Source organism: Bison bison, unplaced genomic scaffold (assembly GCF_000754665.1).
Source record: "Bison bison bison isolate TAMUID 2011002044 unplaced genomic scaffold, Bison_UMD1.0 scf7180017859061, whole genome shotgun sequence".
In the NCBI taxonomy this organism is placed as follows: Eukaryota; Metazoa; Chordata; class Mammalia; order Artiodactyla; family Bovidae; genus Bison; species Bison bison.
This window is the reverse complement of record NW_011489633.1, coordinates 62243-72784: the sequence shown is the minus strand read 5'-3', so window position 1 is coordinate 72784 and position 10542 is coordinate 62243. Positions and strand designations below refer to the sequence as shown.

General features: G+C 36.9%; 1 protein-coding gene across 1 annotated transcript in view; it reads left to right on the top strand.

Annotated features, from left to right (window-relative positions):
- Positions 1-8182: 8182 nt before the first annotated feature.
- Positions 8183-10542, top strand: part of LOC104981435 (olfactory receptor 5T2-like) — a gene marked incomplete at its 3' end in the record, with an annotated part of 7494 nt that continues 5134 nt past the window's right edge. Inside the window, exon 1 of the mRNA XM_010830534.1 lies at positions 8183-9087. Coding sequence (XP_010828836.1) covers positions 8183-9087 — 905 coding nt within the window. The remainder of the gene's footprint in view (positions 9088-10542) is intronic.

The following is a 10542-nucleotide window of genomic DNA, read 5'->3' as shown; positions in this document are numbered from 1 at the left end:
AGTTGCAGGATATAAAATCAACACACAGAAATCCCTTGCATTCCTATACACTAATAATGAAAAAATAGAGAAATTAAGGAAACAATTCCATTCACCATTGCAACGACAAGAATAAAATACTTAGGAATATATCTATCTAAAGAAACTAAAGATCTATATATAGAAAACTATAAAACACTGGTGAAAGAAGTCAAAGAGGACACTAATAGATGGAGAAATATATCATGTTCATGGATTGGAAGAATCAATATAGTGAAAATGAGTATATGACCCAAAGCAATCTATAGATTCATTGCAATCCCTATCAAGCTACCAATGGTATTCTTCACAGAGCTAGAACAAATAATTTCACAATTTGCATGGAAATACAAAAAACCTCGAATAGCCAAAGCAATCTTGAGAAAGATGAATGGAACTGGAGGAATCAATCTGCCTGATTTCAGGCTCTACTACAAAGCCACAATCATCAAGACAGTATGGTACTGGCACAAAGACAGAAATATAGATCACTGGAACAAAATATAAAGCCCAGAGATAAACCCACACACCTATGGACACCTTATCTTTGACAAAGGAGGCAAGAATATACAATGGAGAAAAGACCATCTCTTTTACAAGTGGTGCTGGGGAAACTGGTCAACCACTTGTAAAAGAATGCAACTAGAACACTTTCTAACACCATACACAAAAATAAACTCAAAGTAGATTAAAGGTCTAAACATAAGACCAGAAACTATAAAACTCTTAGAGGAGAACATAGGCAAAACACTCTCCGACATACATCACAGCAGGATCCTCTATGACCCCCCTCACAGAATATTGGAAATAAAAGCAAAAATAAACAAATGGGATCTAATTAAAATTAAAAGCTTCTGCACAACAAAAGAAACAATAAGCAAGGTGAAAAGACAGCCTTCAGAATGGGAGAAAATAATAGCAAATGAAGCAACTGACAAACAACTAATCTCAAAAATATACAAGCAACTTCTGCAGCTCAATTCCAGAAAAGTAAATTACCCAATCAAAAAATGGGCCAAAGATCTAAACAGACATTTCTCCAAAGAAGACATACAGATGGCTAACAAAGACATGAAAAAATGCTCAACATCACTCATTATCAGAGAAATGCAAATCAAAACCACTATGAGATATCATTTCACACCAGTCAGAATGGCTGCAACCCAAAAGTCTACAAGCAATAAATGCTGGAGAGGGTGTGGAGAAAAGGGAACCCTCTTACACTGTTGGTGGGAATGCAAACTACTACAGCCACTATGGAGAACAGTGTGGAGATTCCTTAAAAAACTGGAAATAGAACTGCCTTATGATCCAGCAATCCCACTGCTGGGCATACACAGTGAGGAAACCAGAAGGGAAAGAGACACGTGTACCCCAATGTTCATCGCAGCACTGTTTATAATAGCCAGGACATGGAAGCAACCTAGATGTCCATCTGCAGATGAATGGATAAGAAAGCTTTGGTACATATACACAATGGAGTATTACTCAGCCATTAAAAAGAATACATTTGAATCAGTTCTAATGAGGTGGATGAAACTGGAGCCTATTATACAGAGTGAAGTAAGCCAGAAGGAAAAACACCAATACAGTATACTAACGCATATGTATGGAATTTAGAAAGATGGTAACGATAACCCTGTATACGAGACAGCAAAAGAGACACTGATGCATAGAACAGTCTTATGGACTCTGTGGGAGAGGGAGAGGGTGGGAAGATTTGGGAGAATGGCATTGAAACATGTGAAACGTCATGTATGAAACGAGATGCCAGTCCAGGTTCGATGCACGATGCTGAATGCTTGGGCCTGGTGCACTGGGACGACCCAGAGGGATGGTGTGGGAAGGGAGGAGGGAGGAGGGTTCAGGATGGGGAACACATGTATACTAATTAAATAATTTTCTATTAAAGAAAAAAAAAGAAGAAGAAAAAAAAAGAAAACAAGAAATCCTTGCCCCCACCATGCAGACATCAGGTATAAAGAATGGAAAAGGAAAAGTGGCTCATCCTGCTACTGGGAAAACCAGGAGTAAGATCCCCAGATAGGACAGGAAAGAGAATCAGCTAGAGAAATGGCTGTGTGAGGAAGGGGTTTCCAGCAGTGGAGGTGGAGGGCAGTGAGTCAACTACAAGAATGGCAAGAAGACAGACTCTGAAGCTGGTCAGCCTCTATCCAATCCTGATTCTAATATTTCCCAGCCTTCTTACCCTGGATAAGTTATTTTGCTCTCTGAGCCTCAGTTTCTACATCTGTAAAATGGGAATGATGATATTTTTACCTTGTAGAGTTGTTGTAAGGATTACATGAGCTGACACATAAGAAAGTGACTAGCACAGTGTACTGTAAACAACAGCTATGATAAATAAATAAATAAATAAATGAATAAAAAGCCTTTCTGCCCCTGCATTATGCCTTTCCCAAAATTAGAATGGTAAATCATCTTTTCTGAAAATTAGCCCAATCATGAACATCCTTTCAAAAAAAAAATCAAAATTAAAAGTGTCTTTAAAATTAGAATTTATAAGTTTTACTCTGTGATTCAGTACACCAAAACCAAAAAACTTTGACTGGTGAACTTTTTAAGCTTAACAAAGGAAATTTTAAAGAATTAGCATCAATTTCTTAAATAAAAATATAGAATGGTAAATAAAAATGTGTGGAAACATCAATAAAATAAAATACTAGTGTATTTGTTTAAGTTCTCCTGATACTTTGGTAGGTATAAATTTCTAGTAAACTTTTATGTCTCTGTTCTTGCCTGTAGAGCAAGAAGAGTTCATGAATGAAAGTGTGTTTTATTCCAATTTATGTCCCATTAGAAAATTTATCTATTTCACTATAGGGCACTGGGTTCATGATAGAGAAAAGTATGAGGTTTAGCTACTGTGCAGCCCCATTGACTGTAGCCAACAAGGCTTCTCTGTCCATGGAACTCTCCAGGCAAAAATACCAGAGTGAGTAACCATTCCCTTCTCCAGGGGATCTTCCTGACCCAAGGATACTAACCTGCATATCCTACACTGCAGGCAGATTCATTACCACTGAACCACCAGGGAAGCCTACCACTGAGGTATAACATATGTAAACTTATATGCATATTTAATGCACTCCTCTTGAAGAATTGGGGGAAGAGTACATCCATGAAAACATGACTACTATCAGGGCCATAAAGATATCCTTATTTCTCAAAGTTTCCTCTGCCTCTTTTATTTTTATTATAATTTTATAATAAAAGCACTTAACATAACATCTACCTTATTAGCAGCTTTGAGTATACAAAACAGAATTATTAACTATAGGGACTACACTGTATAGAAGATCTCCTGAACTTAATTTAACTTGAATAACTGAAACTTTGTATGTTCTGATGATCGCTTTTCCATTTCTCCCTTCCCCAGTCCCTAGAAACCACCATTCTTCTCTCTTTGCTTCCATGAGTTTGACTGTTACAGATAACTCATATAAGTAAGATCATCCAGTATTTACCTTTCTGTGTCTGAATTATTTCACTTAAAAAATGGCCTCCAAATCCTTCTATATTATTGCAATGTCAGGATTTCCTCCTTTATTAAACTTGAGTAATGTTTCAGTGTTTGTATATGTCAGTTTTTAATCCATATTTCCATATAGACATTTAAGTGGTTTTTATATCTTATTTATTGTGAATAATGCTGCAGTGAACATGGGAATGCAGTATCTCTCCAAGATTCTAATTTCATTTTTTTGGTGTAAATATCCAGAAATGACTGGCAAATGACATAGTAGATTTAATTTTTTGACAAACCTCTATAACGTTTTCCACAGTGGCTGTACCAATTTCCTTTATATCATCAATGCTCAAGGGGTTCTTTCTCCATATCTTTGCCAACACTTGCTGATTTTTAATTCTTCAATAATAGCTATCCTAACAGTTCCAAGGTTATATGCAATTGTACTGTTGATTAGAATTTGATAAAATATCCATACTACCCAGGTCAATGAAAGATTCAATGCAGTGCTTATCAAAACAACATTGGAGTCATCATGCATCCTGGTTTCAAAATATGTTACAAAGCTACATTATTTGAACAATATAGTATTGGTATAAAGACAGACACATAGACCAACAGAACAGAATAAAAAGCTTGCATATTAATTTACATATATTTAGTCAATTGATCGGAGAAGGCAATGGCACCCCACTCCAGTACTCTTGCCTGGAAAATCCCATGGATGGAGGAGCCTGGCAGGCTGTAGTCCATGGGGTCGCTAAGAGTTGGACACGACTGAGTGACTTCACTTTCACTTTTCACTTTTATGCATTGGAGGAGGAAATGGCAACCCACTCCAGTGTTCTTGCCTGGAGAATCCCAGGAATGGGGGAGCCTGGTGGGCTGCTGTCTATGGGGTTGCACAGAGTTGGACATGACTGAAGCGACTTAGCAGCAGCAGCAGTCAATTGATATTTGACAAGAGTGTCAACAATACACCAAGGGAAAAGAATAGTCCCTTTGGCAAATTGCATTGGGAAAGCTGGGTATTCACATGGAAAAGAATGAAGGTCAACCCTCAGCTTTCACCATGAATGACAATCAAAAGACTTAAACCTAAGACCTGAACTTAAAAAACTAGCAGAATATATAAGGGTAAAACTTCATGACACTCTACTTATTAATGATATCATGGATATGACACTATAAGCACAGGCAACAAAAACAAAATTAGATAACTGAGAATACATCAAACTAAAAATATATACAGCAAAGGAAAGATCAAACAGAGTAAGAAGGCAACTTTCAGAATGGGAGAAAATACTTGCAAGCCCCTTGAACAGATGTTTTCTTCAAAGTAGATACACAGACAACAGGTTAGTATGAAAAAATAATTAATATCAATAATTATGGTGGAAATGTAAATCTAAAATTTTGTTATAAATCAGGGACCAAAGGACTCTATTTATTCAACAAATATTAGCATGCATTCAATCATTTCAGGACTGTTTTCTTTTTTATTGAGTAAATTGTCATGTTGCTATTTTGATCCAGGAGGTAATTAGGACATATTCCCCTTGGAGAATCTCCTGTGGTTTCGTCAATAGTTGAGCAAGTGGATATAAGCATTTTGAGCTACTTTTATTCACACTGTACCTAAACCTGCCTTTGCTGATCCACAGGTAAGAGGAAACTTCAGGTCATTTGCAGAATAACTTAATATTTGCAGAATAATAAGACATAGTATCAGATATGACATGCAATCCTGTTAGCTGTTGCCTATCCCATAGGTGAATAAATACAACAGAGAAGATAGAAGACATTATATGATTTTAGTTAAATGAGGATGTGTGTATTTGTGCTCAATTGTGTCCAACTCTTTTCAACCCCATGGACTGTAATCCACCAGGCTCCTCTGTCCACAGAATTTCCTAGGCAAGAGTACTGGAGTGGGTTGCCATTTCCTCCTCCAAGGGATCTTCCCAAAGAGGGATCGAACATGCACCTCTGGCAACTCCTGCACTGGCAGTCAGGTTTTTTACTGCTGCACCACCTGAGTGTATTCTTTTATTTACTTGACAGATGACAGATCGGTTTAAGCCAGAAACAACCATGAAAATGTCTTATTCAAAAAGCATTTGTCCTATCAGACTATCTGAGGGATTATCTTTTGCTATAATAAGGAAAACAATTATCCTTTTATTTTTGCCTTTGTGATGTACAAGCTACATCGATTACTACTGCTTCAGAATGTTTCTCTAGATTTAATATTTAGAAAAATCTTTGAAAAATGAACCTCCCTGGTGGCTCAGATGGTAAAGCATCTGCCTACAATGTGGGAGACCCAGGTTCAATTCCTGGATTGGGAAGATCCCCTGGAGAAGGAAATGGCAACCCACTCCAGTACTCTTGCCTGGAAAATCCCATGGACAGAGGAGCGTTGTAGGCTACAGTCCATGTGGTCACAAAAAGTTGGACACGACTGAGTGACTTCATTTTTTGAAAAATGCACATCAAAAAGCATGTTTTATTTGCTGGAGAGGTGAAGAATGAGGGGAAAGGACAGATAGGGAGTTTAGAATGGACCTGTATACACAGCAATATTTAAAATGGATAACCAAAAAGGACCTACTGTGGAGCACATGGAATTCAGCTCAATGTTATGTGGCTGCCTGGATGGGAGGGGAGTTTGTAGGAGAACAGATACATGTATGCATATGGCTGAGTCCCTTTGCTGTCCACCTGAAACTATCACAGCAACGTTAATCGGCTATAAACTTATAAAAAATAAAAAGGTAAATAATAAAATAAATAAAATTCTCAGAAATGGAAAGTTTTATTTCACTGAGAGAAGCAAGTGGCAGGGCAGTTTCAGAAAGAACTCATGGTATTACAGGAGGTGGTGAAAAATGATGAAAAGCAGATGCATCGTGGGGGATACCTGGGATTGGATCTTGGCTCTGACAGTTATGAGAGCTTCTATAAAGGGGAAATAAAGTAACATGTACAAAAGCCCATCACTGTTGCATATGCTCGGTGCATGGCTGTTATTATTTTTCCTCTTCTTTGCAAGCTTTGTGTTTCAAGATTGGATCAATATATTTGGAATATTTACCTTCTATTAGCATTGTATTTTTAGAAGAAGCTTTACATTATTTTAGAAGTTGACTCTGTATTATTAAAACCTTTGAGAATCATAGTCATTTCCTCTTTAAAATTCTGAGTCCTTTCAATATATTCTAATATTGACTAGATTATACCTAGTATGATTTTCATTTTGGCATCCAGTAGAAAAGCCTGTTTGCAGAGAAATGGAAATGGAAACCCACTCCAGTATTCTTGCCTGGAAAATTCCATGAAGAGAGAAGTCTGGGAGGCTACAGTCCGTAGGGTCCCAAAAAGTTGGACATGACTGAGCACACACACACACACACACACACACACACTTAACATCATAAGTCTTTCACTATCTAAACTTAAACTCACTGTAACATAGAAAATAGAATTATGTGATATGTGTGTGTGTGTTGGTATTACCAGAATACAAAATTTACAAAGCTTCCTTACTCTCTAAAGATACCAGAGGCATGAGTGAATAGGGGAATCAAAATCAAAATCAAATTATGATACATTGCATTTCTTCCTAGCAGAATATTGTTTTGGTATGTATTAAAAATCACAAAACAAATACATGACAAGTAGATAAGGGACAAAATATCTGGATCAAGGATCTGATCACATATACTGTAAAATTATTAGTTATAGTATTAATTTTGTAATCCAGCATTTGCTAATGTTTTAAAAATATATACATTTGGTGATCAAAGTTCAATTATATGGTCATCCCAAATGTGTAACCAAACAAGACATATTTAAAGGAAATTGTTTTACATAGTTATATTTGTTGCTTTGCATATTTAATTAGCCTGTGTGACTCTGTATTATTTTATCTGCTTGAGCATGTACATGTCTTAGTACTTTGAAGAAGGAAAACTTTAGAGAGCAATATTAACATTGCCCATGGCTCTTAATCATGAGCCTGGCCTGTGAACAAATATTTTCAGTTTCTTAATCCTGTGTTATTTGTCTTGAATGAACTATATCATTGAAATGATATTAAGAATCATAATGGGGCTAATCATCTTGTGAATCAAACTCCCATTTAAAAATAATCATTCTAATAGTATCAGAAATACTAATGTTCTGATTCTACAGTTGACTAGATAGTAATTGCAAGCCATTTTACACAATAACTGAAAGTTGTGGAATGCTGCTATTCTGTTCCAGGGATCTGTACACTGATATGCTACCTTATGTGTTTGGATATCAGAGGAAAATTATATTTTATTCAGTCATTTGGTGCATTTTAATGTGATTTAGTATGAGGACAGATAATAGAATGCAGTGACACATTAACCAGTTAACCTGATGGTTTTATAAATTACATGGATACAAGAAGTAAGTGAACACACAAATATTGGTATTTGATTCTCCAGTGAGCAACATGGACACTTTACTCACTGCTTTGTCACGTCTCCTGATCAACAACTCGGAAATGAAACATCCCCCAAAATAAATATGAGAGCATATGTCAAAATCCTTTAAGCCACATTACTGAGTCACAATGTTTTTATTATTTTGTAGTAAATGAATTGTAATTTTATGTTAAAATTTGTTCCATGAGGAGTCACCATGAAGAATACCACTGAAGTTACTATATTTGTACTGAAAGGTCTCACAGATAATCCTGAAATACAATTTATTTTATTCTTCCTGTTTCTAGCAATTTATCTCTTTACTTTGATTGGAAATTTAGGACTAGTTATATTGGTCATTGGGGATTGCCGGCTCCACAATCCTATGTACTGTTTTCTGAGTGTGCTGTCATCTGTTGATGCCTGCTATTCTTCAGTAATTACACCAAAAATGTTAGTAGATTTTATGTCAAAAAACAAAACCATTTTGTTGCCTGAGTGTACAGCACAGATGTTTCTCTCCACTACTTTTGGGACCACAGAATGCTTTCTTCTGGCTGCAATGGCATATGATCGCTACGTGGCCATCTACAACCCCCTCCTGTATTCAGCCAGCATGGCACCCAGAGTCTACGTGCCACTCATCATTGCTTCCTATGTTGGTGGCATCGTGCATGCTACTGTACACACAGTGGCTACTTTTAGCCTCTCCTTCTGTGCCTCCAATGAAATCAGACATGTCTTCTGTGACATCCCTCCCCTCCTCGCTATTTCTTGCTCTGACACTCACACAAACCAGCTTCTGCTCTTCTACCTTGTGTGCTCCATTGAGATAGTCACTGTCCTGATTGTCCTGATCTCCTATGGCTTCATTCTGTTGGCCATTCTGAGGATGCATTCCACTGAAGGGAGAAGGAAAGTCTTTTCTACTTGTGGCTCTCACCTGACTGGAGTGTCCATTTTTCATGGGACCATCCTCTTCATGTATGTGAGGCCAAGTTCCAGCTATGCCTTGGACCATGACATGATTGTGTCCCTCTTTTACAGCGTTGTGATTCCCATGCTGAATCCCATCATCTATAGTTTAAGGAATAAAGATGTGAAAGAGGCAATGAATAGAATGTTCTGGAAAATTTGATTTAGCTGTAAAGCATATTTTCACAGTAAAAATTAAAGTTAAAAAATTGGGGGTAAGGTTCTTCTATGCCTCAATATCAAGAAGATATGCTGAAAATATTTTTACATTATGAATGCATTTCTTTTCTCCCTGGATGTTTTAAAACAACAATCAACCCTCTACCTATACTATATTTATATGCAGAAAAACCCATTTGCTATCATCCATGTGCTTCTCAGTATGTTCCTACCAATATGTGTATATATGTATGCTGACTGACACACTAGCACAGTCAAGGACATATGTATATATAATGTTTATTTTATAATGTTGTTTATTATTTTATCCTCATATAACTTGGATATATAGACTCCAATTTGCAATTTTATATAGTATTATAATTATAAATGACTAGCTTTATCAAATACTATTTGATCAATAGCAAAACCGTAGCTGAAATGACCTCATAACCTGGAGTCACTGGTATCTGACTTGACCTCCATTCTTAGATTTATACGTTGTCAGTCATCTAATCCCAGCCTGTGGTTTGGGGACCATAGATAACATGTTCAAATTCCTGGTGTTACTACCATGCTGATTTGAGGAAGAAGTTCCTCTTTATTTTAAATTCTTTCCAAGCACAAGCATTATATCCACCTTAGATTTCTCACAGATAATAAAGTCTATGCATTAACACTTACAGAGATCATGCTGTTGCTGCTGCTGCTAAGTCACTTCAGTTGTGTTCGACTCTGCCGTAGACAGCAGCCCACCAGACTCCTATGTCCCTGGGATTCTCCAGGCAAGAATATTGGAGTGGGTTGCCAGAGATCATACTTATATTCAAAAATGACAAAAGAAAACATATGAGTGAGAATGTAACAGGTTGATTCAAATGAAATTTAGCTTATACGTTGTTAAATTTTACCTTAAATTAGTGCATCCTATAAGATAAATCAATTATTCAGTGCTCAGCCTTCTTCACAGCCCAACTCTCACATCCATACATGACCACTGGAAAACCATAGCCTTGACTAGACGGACCTTTGTTGGCAAAGTAATGTCTCTGCTTTTGAATATGCTGTCTAGGTTGGTCATAACTTTCCTTCCAAGGAGTAAGCGTCTTTTAATTTCATGGCTGCAGTCACCATCTGCAGTGATTTTGGAGCCCCCCAAAATAAAGTCTGACATGGTTTCCACTGTTTCCCCATCTATTTCCCATGAATTGATAGGACCAGATGCCATGATCTTCATTTTCTGAATATTGAGATTTAAGCCAACTTTTTCACTCTCCTCTTTCACTTTCATCAAGAGGCTTTTTAGTTCCTCTTCACTTTCTGCCATAAGGGTGGTGTCATCTGCATATCTGAGGTTATTGATATTTCTCCCGGCAATCTTGATTCCAGCTTGTGTTTCTTCCAGCCCAGCATTTCTCATGATGTACTCTGCATAGAAGTTAA